This window comes from Engystomops pustulosus, chromosome 10 (genome assembly GCF_040894005.1).
Source record: "Engystomops pustulosus chromosome 10, aEngPut4.maternal, whole genome shotgun sequence".
NCBI classification, from domain to species: Eukaryota; Metazoa; Chordata; class Amphibia; order Anura; family Leptodactylidae; genus Engystomops; species Engystomops pustulosus.
The window spans coordinates 16,434,655-16,453,813 of NC_092420.1; the positions used below are offsets into that span (position 1 = coordinate 16,434,655).

The 19,159-nt window shown below is 44.0% G+C and overlaps 2 protein-coding genes across 6 annotated transcripts in view; one reads left to right on the forward strand and one right to left on the reverse strand.

Moving 5' to 3' along the window:
• The window catches only part of LRIG1 (leucine rich repeats and immunoglobulin like domains 1), a 65,386-nt gene extending 59,487 nt beyond the window's left edge, over positions 1–5,899 (forward strand). The window contains exons 13-19 of the mRNA XM_072127804.1: positions 293–613; positions 960–1,241; positions 1,336–1,773; positions 1,859–1,906; positions 2,447–2,587; positions 2,994–3,278; positions 3,719–5,899. Coding sequence (XP_071983905.1) covers positions 293–613; positions 960–1,241; positions 1,336–1,773; positions 1,859–1,906; positions 2,447–2,587; positions 2,994–3,278; positions 3,719–3,900 — 1,697 coding nt within the window. The 3' untranslated portion in view covers positions 3,901–5,899. The remainder of the gene's footprint in view (positions 1–292; positions 614–959; positions 1,242–1,335; positions 1,774–1,858; positions 1,907–2,446; positions 2,588–2,993; positions 3,279–3,718) is intronic.
• A 1,871-nt stretch (positions 5,900–7,770) lies between these two features.
• The window catches only part of SLC25A26 (solute carrier family 25 member 26), a 218,353-nt gene continuing 206,964 nt past the window's right edge, over positions 7,771–19,159 (reverse strand). For all 5 annotated transcript variants that reach the window (XM_072127807.1, XM_072127809.1, XM_072127808.1 and 2 more), the window contains 4 exons: positions 15,481–15,550; positions 14,115–14,179; positions 13,746–13,819; positions 7,771–9,780 (listed from right to left, as the gene is read on the reverse strand). In XM_072127807.1, the coding sequence (XP_071983908.1) occupies positions 9,684–9,780; positions 13,746–13,819; positions 14,115–14,179; positions 15,481–15,550 (306 nt within the window). In that variant the 3' untranslated portion in view covers positions 7,771–9,683. The remainder of the gene's footprint in view (positions 9,781–13,745; positions 13,820–14,114; positions 14,180–15,480; positions 15,551–19,159) is intronic.

Sequence of the window (19,159 nt, forward strand, 5' to 3'; positions counted from 1 at the left end):
TTCTTCCCACCACCATTACCTCAATCTGGGCTAAATATAAAGTGACTTATCAATAGGTTTAATGAGGAAGAAGTTGGAGAAGGTCACAATATGAAAATGTCTATCCTCATCTACTCTGTTCTCCTGGTTAGCAGATCTGGTCTCCATCCAGTAGAACAGACCATGTCCACCTCTGCATTGTCTTGTACAGGAATAATGGGTAATGGTTATGAAATCTAAAAAGACTAGGAATATTTTGATTCTGCTTTACAGTTGACACACACTTTGTTGTTCTCCATCTTTGTTCTTCTAGATGACCTCCCGAAGCCACACATCACGGTGCACCCAGAGAAGACCATGGCGGTGGTCGGAAAGGACATCCGCTTCTCCTGCTCGGCGGCCAGCAGCAGCTCCTCTCCCATGACCTTCGTGTGGAAGAAAGATAATGAGATCCTGCATAACGCAGAGACTGAGAACTTCGCCAACATGAGGGAGAAGGATGGAGATGTGATGGTCTACACGACCGTCTTGTATTTACGCAATGTGACTTTCGATCATGAGGGACAGTACCAGTGCATCATCACCAACCACTTTGGTTCCACCTACTCCAATAAAGCTGGACTGACTGTAAATGGTGAGTACGGACCGGGGTAGACATGCTGAGGGGTTGTCACTAGGGTGCATGTGCCTCTTCTTGGTGCCACATTGTTGCCCTCCAGATGATGCTGTAGGTTTGCCAATTTGAGTAGGCGCCATGTAATACCATATTTCCCCTCTAGTGGTCGCTGCAGGTATAATGAGGTCTTGTAATAATAGCTTGTGCCTGTGGTAAGGTATAACAAATAAAAGGGGTTGTCCACAATAGGTTGCTTTCTTCTGCCATTACATATTCACAGGTTGTGTGAGGTATTGCAGCTCTACTTTTTAGTTCTATTTTATGGACATCTCCTTTAACAATTTGCCAATCTGGTTTGTTACAGTTCTGCCATCTTTCATCAAAACCCCAAGAGATAACACCATAAGGACGGGCACCACCGCCAGGCTGGAGTGCGCAGCCAATGGATACCCCTCCCCGGAAATCGCCTGGCAGAAAGACGGTGGCACGGACTTCCCAGCCGCCCGGGAGCGCCGCATGCACGTGATGCCCGATGATGATGTCTTCTTCATAACTGATGTTAAAAGCGAGGACATGGGGGTGTACAGCTGCACCGCGCAAAACGCTGCAGGATCCATTTCTGCCAACGCCACGTTAACCATTCTGGGTACGAAGGGGTTAAATGAGTAAAGATGGAAAAATATTGTAAGTTTACCTGTATTTGTTGTATTTATAATTTTTCTCAAATTTTGTGCCCTCAGAGATGCCGTTCCTGGCTCATCCACTAGAGGACCGCACTGTTTCGGCCGGGGCCACGTTAGCGTTACAGTGTAAAGCCAGCGGGAGTCCTCCTCCCCGGATCACATGGCTTAAAGGTGACGAGCCCCTGGTTATGACGGAACGCCATCACTTTACTCCCGGGAACCAGCTCCTCATCATACGCAACGTGCTCCAGGAAGATGCTGGGAAATACACCTGCGAGATGTCCAACACGCTGGGGACCGAGAGGGCGTATAGTCACGTCAGCATCTTCCCGGCCTCGGGCTGCGTGCTGGAGGCCAACAAGATGGAGGGCACCATGACATTCGGCATCATCACCATCGCCGTGGTGTGCAGTATCGTCCTGACCTCGCTGGTCTGGGTGTGTATCATCTACCAGACGCGGAAGAAGAGCGAGGAGTACAGCGTCACCAACACAGGTAACGGAGAGGGAGGGACACAGCCGAACACGACAGATAACTGCATCTACCAGGAACTGGACTCAGTTTCTCCTTTGTTTTCCAGATGAGACCATCGTCCCCCCAGACGTCCCGAGCTACTTATCCTCACAAGGTACGGCTTATATATTGTTTGTAGGGCCGAGAGCGGAACAAGAACCCAAAACTAAGAAAGAAATTACATTCTGTCCCCAACTCTCACCAGCTTGTTAGAAAATCTGATAAGCGACTGCTGGAAACCTCTGCCAGTGCTTTGTCCCAGGGTTTACAGACAATGGCTGCGTCTTTCCAGTGCATCTGTATTGCAGCTCAGCTCTATATAGACGAGTACAATAAAGCGGGTAGAGATGAGTGAACCAAATAGTCAAGTTTGTGCGCTGAACTCGTATATATCATCAGATTAGCAGTCTAGGCAACTAGCCCTGGCTCTGATTGGCCTGGGGGACCAGTCAGGCAGCTGGACCTGATCATCAGGTCCACTCATCTCTAAAAGTGAAGTTAGTAGCAGTACCACACACTACCCATGGCCTGTTGTGGCACTGCTACTGTTAGAAAGCATGTTTTTCCGAACTTGGACATCCCCTTAAAATGATTGGAATGTATTGAGAGACGGTTTCTGGTGAGTGACCATTTGGTGTCCGGTTCTGTGTTGCAGGGATATGTTCTAGCGATGGCATTGGAAGCACAGACGTGGAGGCCTGTAATGTGGGCTACAGACAGCCGAGACTCTGCATAGGATGCAACTCGGATGAACCCTGTAAAACAGCAGATGGATTGTACTCCACGGACTGTAACGGTAAGGACACATTCTGGGAAACACATCCCCTTTTCTTATGCAAAGCTTCATATCTACTACTTATACAGAAGTTATGAAATTTGTGCATCATTGGCCACCACTAGGGGGAGCTCACTGCATGTAACTATACACCGTGAGCTCCCCTTAGTGATATTAAGAAATAAATAAATTCCCTTTAGTGGCTGTAGGAAGGCAGAATTTTCTCATGTGTGGAGGATATTCTACAAACCTCTAAAATAAATTGACAACTGGATGTTTACTGACTGACACCATCCACATCAGCGGTGGCCATATTGTCCTGTGCAGGGACACCCCCATCCCTGAATAATGGATCGGTAACACCCAGTTGTCAATAGGCAATTCATGTTTTCACTTGGGGTTTACACTGGTTGTGCTCTGGTTCCAGGCTACGGCTACCAGGTGGTGTGTACAGACTGCATGGAGGGCCGAGCCGTGTACAGCAGAGACCCCGACTACTGCCCCCAGCCGCTACCAGCTATAGACTGCTCCTACGAGAAGCCGCACAGCAACCAGGACACTTATAGGAACAACATCGACCATTCACACCTGACAAATTGTCAACAAGGCTACAGTCAGATGGGCGCCGGTGATTTTGTTTACCCCAGCAACCACGAAAGGGTCCCCCTCTTCGGCGAGCACAACTCACATGTGTTAATATCTGATGCACAAGGTAATAATCCATACTTATATCTGTGCAGTCTGGTTATATAGGGCTGGGGCTGAGCTGCAATACCACACACAGCCTGGTCACCAAGGGGGGCACCCTATGTGATAGAGGCCATGCTGTTCTAATCTCTACAGTACTCTGGTAATATGGCTGGAAACACATAAGAAGAGCTCATACAGGCAGAGTGTTGCCTTCTGGGGTCCGTGGGATGGTATATGGTGTTAGTCTTTATGCTGTGAAGTTCAGGCTGGAAAACCTGGCCCGTGTGTGTTACCAGGGAGCCGGACTCTGGTCTTGGTCACTGATGCTACTTCAAGCTCCTACCTCCTTCTGGGACTACGGCTCTGTACTGTAGTCAGGGAGGCAGATATGCTCACAATGATGATGCTGGGAGCCCCAGGTCCATGTTGGTCTCTATAATGATCTTTTTTTTTTTTTCCCAGGTTCCCATCTGGAGCCATTAATCCGGGCCCAGGACACGTATCCACACCCCCCAGTCCCGGATGGTTTATCCTCACACAATCCTCTACAAGAGGCCAAAGTGACTGCGCTGTCTAATGGACACACGGTGACCCCGGCAGCGGGCGAGCACCGGCTACACGACGCGTCATGTGACTCCGAGTGACTCATGTGCAACCAAGGACTTAGAATATTTGCACTGAACCAGCACAGATCTCTCTACCTCGACTCCTAAACTCACCGTCTAGGGGGGGGATGGGAGACGCGGCCGAGGTGCCAAGCGCAGGAGAAGACTCCGGCCGGATCGCCGCTAGGATAGACGGACTATAGAACTTCTGAAGTGTCGGTAGCCGTAACGTCAGGATTGCATTAAATGCACAAAGAGACTTGTGAGCAGTGGGAGGAGCCTGTATCTGATACATTGTACATAAGAGTTTCCTATATAGATATTTACACATTTCTAAAGTTAGATCTATAAATATACGTCTACGTTTTACAGAGTCTATTTTTGATTGTTAGCGCACGAGTCGTCCTAGTACAGCTGTGAAACGCGTCGATGGGATGTGTCCGGTGCCTTACTGCTTACCAAACCTATAGGTGAAAAATGGCGCCTCTTAAAGGGGTTGGTCCAGGAATTACTAATGATTGCCTTTCCAGTAATTGATTGTTGGGGGCTGCTGACCCCCTGCCCTTGCCCTGTGGCTCCGCAGCTGTGGCTCCCATGTGGCCATACAGCTCTCACTAGTCACTACTGGGCAATCCCTTTAAGTCTTTTATATTCTCAGTATTTTATGGAAATGAGCCAGTTTCACCCATTTTTCGTTTTTTTTTTATATCTCTGGTTTCTACAAGATGCTGCTGCTCCTCCGCCAGGTCGCGGCTGAGTGGAGACTACAGGTGCTATAGCCCACGGGCACCCATAGGATTGCAGGAAAGGGACGGCGCATGATAAATTTAAATAATTTTCACAACCGGCGACTTTTTTTTTTTTTTTTACTCTAGTGGTCATGTCTGGTATTACAGTTTTAGCTTCATTAAAGTGAATTGGATTGAGCTGCAATACCACACACAACCTGTAGTTAAGAGTGGCGCTGTTCCTATAAACCTGCTCATCCTGTCATTTTCTGTTCCCCCCAATAAATACATAAAGAGAAGCTTGCACAAAAAACTAGAGGTAAATTGCACTTAATGTTACATTGGAGACATTGATGGAAGGAAAGGATACAACACGCTACACGTCCAGATCACATTCCAACACACATGAACAATCACTCCATTGTGGAGACAAGACCCTCAGTCTCTGGGATGTCACCTGTATAATTAGGCCCCTCCTACTACAAAATAGGATACAATTGCACTTTGTGACTACGGGAGGTCCCTGGATGTCCCTATTCTGGTTATAGGGAACCTGTCAGCAGGCTCAACCACATAAAGCGGCAGCCAGTGTTATATATTGTCCCTGGAGAGATGTGTGTGTAGCAGCAGGACTGTGAAATACAGATTAGTATTCCAGGATCGGGGCTGCTTCTGCATCAAATTGCTTTACACTCTGCTCTGAGTGACTGCTGTAGTATTTAACCACAAGTCAGCTATTGCTTTTACTCAGAGCTCAGGTGGGGAGATTCAAGAGCACAGCAGTGTGAGGATTACCAGACAGTGTAATAGAGGAGCTCCAAATCCGGAATTACACCTCCAAATTTCTACAGTCCTGCTGCTACATCTCTGAGAGTACGAAAGATGCATGAAGAGAGACGGGTCTACAGCTTGTGGCTTCCTGGAGGTAGCAGGACTACATGACCTCCTCCACCATTGTAGGTCCCGGATACTAGGAGTCAGAACCTACTGGTCTAATGAATGGTGAATAAATTAAAGGGGAGGTCTAGTTTACAAAACACCTGAATAGGACGTTCAGAGTTATAGGGGGGGGGGGGGACCTTATGTGGGAGCTACCTATAGGACATAGAACTGATCATCTGATTGGATTTGTGACTCACTTTATGACCTGTAGTAAAAAAAGCTCCTCTAGTTGTATCCTATTAGATCAGAGAGATCCCTGGCGGGAAGATAATGTGAATGCTAAATGAAGAGGTGACCTTGGCAGATTTTAAGAAACATTTTACATTCTTAGAAAAATTCTGGAATAAAAAAATGTTTAAAAACAAAAACCCTTATTCATCCCAAGCCGATTTTTCTTTCTACATTATAAACATCTTCTATTTCAAGGGGAAATTAAAGTGTAAGTTCTCACCACAGACACCTGTGATCTGGGCCCCTCGGGTAAAACCCTTTGGCACCGCACGGAGATTTCTGACAATGATCTTAGTGAACTTTCTAATGTTGTCAGGTTTCCATTACAGATCTGTCTGAACAGCGCCAAAGGGGGATTTAGTCTCCAGGATGAAACTACAACATAGACTTGGGATATAGTAAAGTATTATCTGGACTGGAGTTCCCCTTTAAAACCTTAAAAAGTCTTCAGCAAGTCTCCTATTCCTTCTTAAAGCAATATCAACCTATTACAAGTAACTTCCTTTACTATCAGATATAAAACCCAAATACTGTAAAGGGGAAGGAGATAGAAGGAATTTAAAGGAAAAGTCCACTTAAAGCACAAAGCAATAAGAACTCTGCAGCGGGCTGCAGCATTCTCCATAGAAAGTCACTGGAAAGACTTCCGAATCCATAGCAGATTTACATGTCTCCATGGTAACAGACTACAAACAAACCCGGTTTGTAGTCTGGTCCTGCAGATACCGGCTTTCACGCTCTTACACGTCCAGTAATACACAGGTTCAGCTTCTGTAATCATAGGAAGGGCCCCATACACTAACGCTACATCTTCCTCTAGGGCTTTACTTAAAGTCACATTTTTATTTTAAGCTGATGAATTTATTTTTTTAAGCTAAAAGGACATTTGCCACATTTAACCCTTAAAGTTTTTTTTTTGTTGTTTTTTTTTTTTAATGTCGTTACTTCTACGATCCAGAGGGGGCGCTGCTTCTGAGAGGCAATGAATGTGAATGGGAAGTATGAGCTTTAATGTAAAGTTATTTATTTATAGAAGATGTGGTACAATGTATATGGCAGAGTTTCTAACAGATGACATTAACGTGTCTACTAAACCCTTGTTCTAATGCAGCAGAGTTGTTTTTGTTGTTGGAAAAATTTAAATAAAAAAAAAATTTTAGAGAGAAAATTTGTATCCGTCATTTATTACCTTTCAGTTCAAGGGAACCTCCTCACCAGCGGCACGTCCCTGCGCCTCCAAACAGCCATGGTGCTGTAGTTGGGTGACTTGGGAAGACTCTTCCATTGGTTCCGGTGCTGTAGTTGGGCAAACCCCAGTTTGGGCCTGGTGCTGTCGTTTGGGGCGACCCTTCCCCTCTCAGCTTGGTTCTTTTGTTGCAGTTGGGCAAACCCCATCTTGGTTCCAGTGCTGTAGTTGGGGGCGACTCCCCCCAGCTTGGTTCTGGTGCTGTAGTTGGGCAAACCCCAGTTTGGGCCTGGTGCTGTCGTTTGGGGCGACCCTTCCCCTCTCAGCTTGGTTCTTTTGTTGTAGTTGGGCAAACCCCATCTTGGTTCCGGTGCTGTAGTTGTGGGCGACTCCCCCCAACTTGGTTCCGGTGCTGTAGTTGAATTGCTCCTGAGTACAGGCCTCGCTCTGCTACATTTGTTCGCCGCACAATGTACCAAGCTGCTCTGTGGGACCCGCTCCAAGGCATTACAGAGACTACAGCACCGGTCCCGCTCGGCCATCAAAGACTGAAGCCGCACCCGTGACCTGCCAGCACCAAGGTGTCATTAGTTATATAACCCAACACTCACCCCGTGTGACTCAAACTCCACTTAAAGGGGTTGTGCAGGGCAAGAATAACAGCAGCTTCTCTAGTATAAAAGCCAATATATAAGTGGGCGGGTCTGGGACACGCCCCTTTAACCCAAAGGACACTGAAGTAGATGCAACACACTGACCGATATTTTGTCCCCAAAAAAATCTACATAAATCAGAAGTAGAAAACTGTTCGGCAGCGGACGCTTGTGTCTATAAAGATGGGAATTTATTAAACCTACTTTTCTTTTTCATAATAAAACCATTTTGAAAAGTGACTCCAAATATTCAACAAAACGAACGATCAAAAGAAGAAATAAGTCATGAAAAGGTTCCCACATTATAAAAACTTAACCCATCCCAGGGAAGGAGGTGATACATGGAAACCATCAACAAGCAGATGGACTGCAGCCGACTAATCTAATGATGAACCATAGAAATCCCACCACTTATCCCTCGCCTTTTAAAGTTTTGTATTCCCTTTAAAGGGAATCTACCATCAGGATCAAGGACTGTAACCCAAGAACACATACATACCGGTTTGTGCGCTCTGGCAGGATCTGCTCTTCTTTCAACCCCTTTAAAATTTCAAAATGCAAATAAGCCGGGGGGGCTCCAAGCTCCATAGCGGTTAATGGAGTCTCGAGCCCATCAGGCTAATTTACATAATTTTAAAACCCTTTTTTTAAATTAATAAAAACAAGGGCATAAGGAGCTATAAATAGAGCAGATCCTGCCAAAGGGTCGCACACCAGTATGTCAGTGTGCTTGGTTTACAATCCTTCATCCTGGTAGTAGGTAGATCCGTGATGGTAGGTTTCCTTTAGAGGACATCTACCAAGGTAAATCCGGTGGCAGGTTCCTGTAATGTATTTTAGTGTATTCCTTTTCTTTATTAAAGCTTTTTGAGCCCTATATCGTCTGAAAACTATCTAAGATATATGCTAATTTTCTTTAGAGGCTACTGGGGTGTGGAGTAGCCTCTCTGTGGAGGTGGAGCTGCGGCTACTCCATGCCCCCAGTAGCCTTTGATCCCTTCTTGAGTCCTGCACATGCACAGTAGCTACGCAGCCTCCTCTTAACAAATATTCTAAGCCCTAAACTATCTTTCCTTAATCCTTTCACACTTCCTAACCTGACCTAAACTTTAACTAATATGCAAATTTTCATCAGAGGCTCCACACCCCAGAAGTCTCTGCCAAAAATTTGCATATTGGTAAAATCATGTTTAGATCAGGTTAGGAAGTGCTAAAAGGATTAGGAAAAGATAATTTCGTTATAAGGAGGCACCTACCATCAGATCTACCTTAATAGATTACAGATGTTAGGTTTCTTTTAATATCACTTTGTTGTATAGATCGTAACTGAATAACATCAACAATTTCCTTGCTGTAAGCAAAACAAAAATCCAAAAACTAATAAAAAAATCAGAGTTACTTACATTGTATGGCGCCACCTGCTGTTCGTAATGTACAACACGTTGCACGTCCACTTAATGAGCTGCTGGTGGACGCACATGCTCAGTGACGTCTCACAGCCAGTGACCTGCATAGTAATCCAGCCAATAGAGATGGCTTCCAGTCCTGCTCGTTGGGGGAAGGAGTGGAGCCTCTGCCGTACAGGGCAGTATAGGGGAGAAGACTCACAGTACACTACAAATACAATAAATTTAGAGCAGGAAAGGTATGAAAATGATTCATAGGACAACCCCTTTAAGATAGCCTTAATACAAATCGAAATAGAATGAAAAAAAACCACTTGTCTACGGGGTTTAGGTTTATGAGGTTATTGAGCCAATCAGATCTATAGCCTTCGGGGCCCCGTATTGCACTCACTAAACCTCTGTCATCGGCTGCTTGTTGATGGTTTCCAGTTACCAACAGGAGAACATAATATATTCAAGTAACCGCAGGGTAACCCTGGGCCCAGCAATGTGGCCAAATACAAAATCTCCATCTCCCACATCTCCTTGTACCACGTCACTGTAAATTTTGGTAAAGTAGGGATCTGGAAGTGGAAAATGAGCCCCAACCAGATCCCCAATGTTTGGAACAGTCACATGTGAGAGGGAGTTGTGCGTCTATCAGTTTTGCTGGCGCCGCCATCTTTATTCCATTAGGTCACATGAGTAAGCTCCGGACTTTGTCATAAGCTCCAAGGAAGATGAATCCTCCCAGACTGATGGCGGTCATCCTAGGCACAATGCCGGCAAATAACCTACAAAGAATATCAAATTAATTAGGATAATTCAGGTTTTCCTATTTACACACATATATATTTAAATTTTTATAAAAAACATTTTTTTGGAGGAGCATTACACACACTTTGTTCTGTGCCAAGGTCAGGGCCTGAGGGGCAGCAGAGTCCAAGACCAAGGACATAAATCCGATGTCCCGCCTCACCTACTCATTCATAATGTATCAGTCCTGCCCTGAGGGGACCGCTATGGGGTCTCTATCAGCGCCTATGTATTCCAATACTCTTATTAATCTCATTTGCAGGAGACTTTACAAACTATCTGGTGCCCGTCAGGACATGTGCTAACCAATGCATCCATAAATCAGCCATGTTTTTCTGATAACCTATGTTATCAGACACAGCAGAAACGCATAGAGAATCACATGTATAGACCGAGCGCAGATGGAAACAGTTTGAGGATTCATTAGACGACACTTAAGTCTATTACCAAAATTGCTGCTCCAATCTGGATTTGGCAGATCGAGAGCAAATTGCCCCAGAAAACTAAAAAAAAAATACTCAGGACATCACTCATTATACAGGTCTGTTGACAAGGGGCCCGTCCAATTTTACTTGTATAATGCAATACATATTCCTGATGGGGCACCGCTATGGGGTCATGTCTATGGCCAGGACTCCACCATAACATTCCCCAGATCTTTGGGAAATTGGTAGGAATTTTAGTATCGGCAGGGAGGGCTTCATCTTAATTTCATCAAAGCCCCTCCTCCTCTGTGCCCGCCCCTGCTTAGTATGTTACCCATGATTCAGTGCTCCCTGACGAGAGATAGATTCCTCCACAGACAATGCAGGAAATCTGCCGCTTGTTATCCCCCTCTTCTCAGCTTCAAATTTTTGGGGACCCTGATAGTTTCTGGAGTACACTGGGAAACTGGGCTGTGTTGTATTTTGTAAAGTAAAACCAGGCCCCGCGAGTGAGCAGGAGCTGGATTTATGTGGGTGGGGTTATACGCCAGGCCGGTTGTTTAGCATTTGTATCAATCACCCATTATAATAAAATAAAAATAACTTTTGCTGCTGGTTATAAAAGGCTCTCCTGGGATTTTGTGGTAACACACTGGGAATGTGGAAGCACGGGAAGGGTATTGGCCGGTCATGGAGTCAAATTTACTATTACTCATTAGATTACATCACAAAGTTCAGGAGGAAATTGTTACAGATTGTTACAGATAAATACTGCCCCCCCCCTGTTCTCAGGTTGTGTGTGATATTGCAGTTCATCACAATTTATCTCAATACCAGTCCCAAGCCACGATCAGGTGTGGTGCCGTTTCTGGTTAGGAAAGGGGGTGGAGATGGTTTTTCAAATTCTGTAAAAAAAAATCCCTTAAAGGGATTGTCCAATAAAAATAATCCTTCTTCATAGAATACATGGAATATTGCGCCAAATTCCAAAATGGAATAGATCTGGGATAAAATTCCTAGTATCTAAATTTTTGGATTGTAATCTGTACCCAGGATTTGTTACATCTGAGAACTTCCAGGAACTTCTGGAATCATTACTATGGCTTTCATTTCTATATATATATATTTTTTTAAACTACCCTGTCTCTCAGAAATTTTCCGGGGAATTCTGGAAATTCCTTTAAAATGTTCTGCTCCGGGTGATTCCGTTGCTTAATTCACCCTCCACAATTGGGTTCATTTGACAATTCCAGAAATCAGACATGACCCCCCTTCATTGTCCCAGCCATGGTGGGAGGCGTGTCCCCGACTACCTCGCAGCTTCCTGCAGGAGTCAGAAGCCATTTTGGGACGGTGAAGCAAGAGGCACAGGAGCAAAGTTGGGGAAACCAAATTCACACCTCATTTCTGGTAAAGTTTACATTTATGGGTGTATTGTCGCTTTAGAGTATTGATTGGATCGGGGACAAAAATTTGACTGATGAAGGTCATATTGAGTCGAACAGGTTTCCGATAAAAGTGGGGACTTGTCAACGGTTTTTACAGCCGAAACTTGGGCTCAGGCGTCATCGACTAGTGAGCTGATATAGGGGTCATCTCTGATGGACTATGCTGCGGTCAACACCTTGCAGCAACCCAGACCTGTGGTGGGTGGACTGTGTAAGTCCTGGATGGAGATGAAATTGAGTGACAGTAAGGACCTTATAAAGTGGTCCAGATAAGTAATTAAGCAGGAAGTGATCTACTCAAAGAAGACACAAATATACACCAAGGAGGAAGGAGCCGGCCTGGGATGGGCCCTGGGTCTTCTCAAAGTGGTGGTCTTCTGGCTAGGTCTCTAGTTGTGGTAAGTTAGACCAGATAAACCACCACCGAGTGAGACTGGGCAGGTGCTCCTGTCTATGAGGAAGGTCGTCCTTCTACAACCAGGCTCCATAATGGTTTTGTGAGTCTTCGCATAGTTAGAGGAGATGTGTCACTGAAAGAGGACCCGTGGGTCGGTGGTACGACGTGAGCTAAGAAAAACAAAATGGTTAAATCCCATCGTTTAACAGTTAAAATACTCTCGCTGCGAGGATTTCTGCGGATCAAAGTGAAGAGGAACTTAAGTGAAATCAGATCTATTTTTGCAGATTTTTTGCCATATGGAACGTATAAGGAAAATAGTCTAATTGTCCGGCCGGGTACAGCTGGCTAGACGGCTGAAATCACATAATTGCTTAATTTTGCTTCTCGGAGCGTTATCCTTTCTGGTGGGTCAGAGTTTAGCAGCGCTCCGTGTTCACACCCCATGGCTGGGGCCGCGTGACACCCGCTTATAATCCTCCCTCTGATCTCTCTATAATGCGCTGGGTGTTTATAGTCCGCTCCATCTGGTTTATACATATACAATACTCCATCCCCCTCAGCTGGTTTCCATAGATCCAGGATGGGAACGGCCGCAAAGGTTTTTTTTTCCCTTTTTTGGATTAGGGCAATAAATAACAATACGAAGAGAACAGTTGGAGGACCTTGGACGTCCTTGTCCTACCGGAGGTTTGGTGCCAAAATCTTCCACAAATAGAGTTAGTATTGGACCATGTTCGAGTCACGTCCACCTACATTTTCTTAAAGGAACACTCCAGTCAAAACGGATTCATTGAAGTATAACTTGTGCGGAGACTGGAGTTTCCCTTTAAGAAAGATCATAGAAATCCAAGAATCCATCCTGCAAGAATCCTTAGAAGAGCAGAAGTCCCCAACAAAGATCTGAGAGGTTGGTGCAGCCAACACTAAGCCAAAATCCAGTGTACAACAAACAACACTAATGGGGCAAGAAGATCAAGAAGGTAGATGTCAATCATCTGGTCTCTACTGTTCCATCCAGGTTGTCCACACCAATCTCCTTTACTTGTATCTTGGCTGAGTGGAGGAGGACCAAGAAGACCATTTAGCTTCTCAATCCTCCTGATCCATCAAACTTCTTGGTTCTCCTGTTCAATTAATGTTGTCTACTCTACACGAGTCGGCTTTCCTTGAATTGTGGAGGGTACCATTATTTATAGTGGTGGTCTCCAGTCCTGCGCTGTATGTGGAGATGACATTGAGATTGGAGTAAGTCACTGGTAGGCCATGTTGTCCATCTACCTGGCATTACACGTGGACTCTAAGCTGCCCATGTCAAGATATTTGGGGTCTATATTTAAACCTGGGTCCACGCCAATATACGAGTGACCTTACTGACTTTCTTAAAGGGGCTGCATTGGGCTACCATCTCCAGTCTATCTACCCCATCAATGCCATGACAGATATCCTCAACTGCTCTACCATGACTTGTAGTACACAGACAGCAATTCTTCTGAATGGCCACTGCACAGGGCACCGTTTGGCAAACTAATCATTTGGGGGTGGCTTATGGTCTTCTATATGTCCAATCATAGGGGAGGAGGGAGAGATGGGGAAAAAAAATTTAAGAAACTAGAGAAGTCCTGGGACAGATACGGTCCATAACACTATGGGCGGTCACACTCCACACTTACCCTGTGATGCCGTTCGTTCTCCAAACATCACTTAGCGCCAGCAGCACATTCCCGTTTGCCGTAGTCGATCCAACCTGTCGAAAGAACAGGAGAGCACCGCTCACGTGCGTTATACAAGGGTAAGTTGGTCCTGCCATAAATGGCCACTTATATCAACGTCCATCTCCAGACATTGGTCTAGACTGGTCTTGATTGGCTGTCTGCTCCCCTTCCTCTACTTCTCTCGAAAACACAATCAGGGGCCCCAACGATCACAGGAAAAAGCTTCCCCCGGGGAACATGAACTATGGCCCCAAACCAAACACAGCCCAGACATAATACACCATGTAGAGGACTCCCCGCTGTGGGCTATCCTCTCTCTCCTCTTACCTTTGCTAGCATTATCCGGGTCTTCGCTACATCCAGAGGCGTCGTCACCGCAGCTGCAAAACCACCTGAGCCATAAAATAAAGACACAACAAATAAGGACCTTGTTGGGGGATTGATCCCACAGAACTGTTCCCACAACCTCTGCCAAGACGTCTCGAGATGTGATGTTTATATATAAACTACATCAAACATACGACGGGTCATCCGGCTTCTGACTGCGGAGGAGGAGGCTTCTCAGGGGCGAGGGCTGCTCCTGCCACAAACCTATCCATAGGCATTAGAGGGCTGCCGGAAACAGCTGATCGGCGGGGGTCCGACACTTGGATATGGTTGACCTATCCATAGGCATCAGGGGGCTGCTGAAAAGAACTGATCAGTGGGGGGTCCAAAACTCGGATATGGGTGACCTATCCGTAGGCATTAGGGGGCTGCCGGAAAACAGCTGATCGTGGGGGGGCCTGACACTTGGATATGGATTACCCATCCATATGCATCGGGGGCTGCAGGAAACAGCTGATCAGCGGGGGGGGGGGGGGGTGTAGGATCTGATACTCGGATATGGATGACCTATCCTTTTGGCACCAGGGGGCAGCTGAAATAGCTGAACGGTGGGGGTCTGACACTTGGATATGGATGAGCTATCCATATCCATAGATATCAGGGGGCTTCCGGAAACAGCTGATTGGTGGGGGTGGGGGGGTCCGATACTTGGATATGGATGACCTATCGGTGGGGGTTGAGCATTTGGAAATGGATGGTCTATCCTATACTGGAAAATCTCTTTAACATTTCAGAACTTCTTCGTTCTTCTTGATGTCACCGCAATCGTCTTGTGATGTCATGTTTGTTGCTGCCCAGATGTTTTGTCCTCCATTGCTCCAGCACAGGAGGGTTTTTCTGCCTGTAGGCGCTTGCTGCAGATTTTTCCCTCCTCTCCTGACACCGGTTAATCTGCGCTGCTGTCAGAGCTGTCACCCGGGCGGTGAATCATGGCCTTTCTGCAGGAGTCAGAGAAAGCCCTGAAGAACAGCTCGGGGCGGACAGCTGCGCGGTCCTGCAGTCGCCTCCCCATACAGGACCCGCACTCTCCTACCCGGATTACAGCGAGGCCGATGATTGACACTTTCTAAGATTTTAACAAAAGCAAATTTGTCAAAAACAAATTGGTCGTCTTTCATCTTAAGACAACTTTTTTTTTCCCGGCCTCCTCCGCAGCGCGACCTCCGGACACTACGCGACTTCAGGAACGACAAACTAAAAACAGAGAGCGGCTACACCAGATAAACCCTCTGCAGGTTTTTCTTCGCCCTCCTTTCGAATGTGTTTTTCCCCCCTCTTCCACAGTTTAATTTATAATCCCTTGCACCTGCAAAAGCTCCACAGACTGCGGACTGCCAAGAATCCAGCGGACGGCTCTGCTTCCATGACCAGAGATCCTGGAATGAAAAACAGAAAAGAAATTTAAAAAAAAAAAAATGAAAAAAATAAATAAATTAAAAAAAAAAAGAAATGTTACTGAATGTTTCAGATCATCTGCAGAGGGCTTAGTTTTTTAAAGGATGGGAATTGACGTAAAGGGTCACGGAAAGCATTAGAGGTCACACTTGGGAAAGCCGTGACCCCTCCAGATGTTGTGGAACTACAAATCCAGGAACAGTGCAATAGCCAGTGGAGTGGTGGTGGTGGTGGTGGGGGGGGGGGGGGGGGGGTGTGGATACTAATGGGTTAAAAACAGGACACTCATGGAAGGCAATAACAAAAAAAGAAAATGTCCAAATATTATATAATCTTATACACACACACACACACACACACACACACACATATACATAATACACACATACATAATACACACACACACACATAATACACACACATAATACACACACACAATACACACACACACATACATAATACACACACACACACACATACATACATAATACACACACACACATACATACATAATACACACACACACACATACATACATAATACACACACATACATACATAATACACACACACACACACATAATATACACACACACACACATAATATACACACACACACACACACACACACATACATAATACACACACACACACAAACACATACATAATACACACACACACACACATACATAATACACACACACACACACATACATAATACACACATACATAATACACACACACACACATACATAATACACACACACACATACATAATACACACACACACACATACATAATACACACACACACATACATAATACACACACACACATACATAATACACACACACACATACATAATACACACACACACATACATAATACACACACACACACATACATAATACACACACACACACATACATAATACACACACACACATACATAATACACACACACACATACATAATACACACACACACACATACATAATACACACACACACACATACATAATACACACACACACATACATAATACACACACACACATACATAATACACACACACACATACATAATACACACACACACATAATACACACACACACATACATACATAATACACACACATACATAATACACACACACACACATACATACATAATACACACACACACACATACATACATAATACACACACACACACATACATACATAATACACACACACACACACATACATACATAATACACACACACACACACATACATAATACACACACACACACACACATACATACATAATACACACACACACACATACATAATACACACACACACATACATACATAATACACACACACACATACATACATAATACACACACACATACATAATACACACACACATACATACATAATACACACACACATACATACATAATACACACACACATACATAATACACACACACACATACATACATAATACACACACACACACACATACATAATACACACACACACATACATACATAATACACACACACATACATACATAATACACACACACATACATAATACACACACACACACACACATACATACATAATACACACACACACACATACATAATACACACACAAATACACACACACATACATAATACACACACACACACATACATAATACACACACACACACATACATAATACACACACACACACATACATAATACACACACACACACACATACATAATACACACACACATACATAATACACACACACACACATAATACACACACACACACATAATACACACACACACACACACACACATAATACACACACACACACATAATACACACACACACACACATAATACACACACACACACACACACACATAATACACACACACACACACACACATACATAATACACACACACACACACATACATAATACACACACACACACACATACATAATACACACACACACACACATACATAATACACACACACACACACATACATAATACACACACACACACACACATACATAATACACACACACACACACATACATAATACACACACACACATACATAATACACACACACATACATAATACACACACACACACATACATAATACACACACACACACACATACATAATACACACACACACACATACATAATACACACACACACACATACATAATACACACACACACACATACATAATACACACACACACACACATACATAATACACACACACATACATAATACACACACACATACATAATACACACACACATACATAATACACACACACACACACATACATAATACACACACACATACATAATACACACACATAATACACACACACACATACATAATACACACACACACATACATAATACACACACACATACATAATACACACACACATAATACACACACACACATACATAATACACACATACATAATACACACACACACATACATAATACACACACACACACATACATAATACACACACACACATACATAATACACACACACACACACACATACACACACACACATACACACACACACATACATAATACACACACACACACACACACATACACACATAATACACACACATAATACACACACACATAATACACACACATAATACACACACATAATACACACACACACACACACACACTATACACACACACACACACACACATAATACACACACACATAATACACACACACACACATAATACACACACACACACATACATAATACACACACACACACATACATAATACACACACACACATACATAATACACACACACACACACATAATACACACACACACACACACATACATAATACACACACACACACACATAATACACACACACACATACTACACACACACACACATACTACACACACACACACACACACATACATAATACACACACACACACATACATAATACACACACACACACATACATAATACACACACACACACACATACATAATACACACACACACATACATAATACACACACACACATACATAATACACACACACACATACATAATACACACACACACACACACACACATAATACACACACACACACACACACACATAATACACACACACACACATACATAATACACACACACACACATACATAATACACACACACACACATACATAATACACACACATACATAATACACACACACACACATACATAATACACACACACACACACACACACATACATAATACACACACACACACACATACATAATACACACACACACATACATAATACACACACACACACATACATAATACACACACACACATACATAATACACACACACACACATAATACACACACACACATAATACACACACACACACACATAATACACATAATACACACACACACATAATACACACACACACATAATACACACACACACATAATACACACACACACATAATACACACACACACACACACATAATACACACACACACACATACATAATA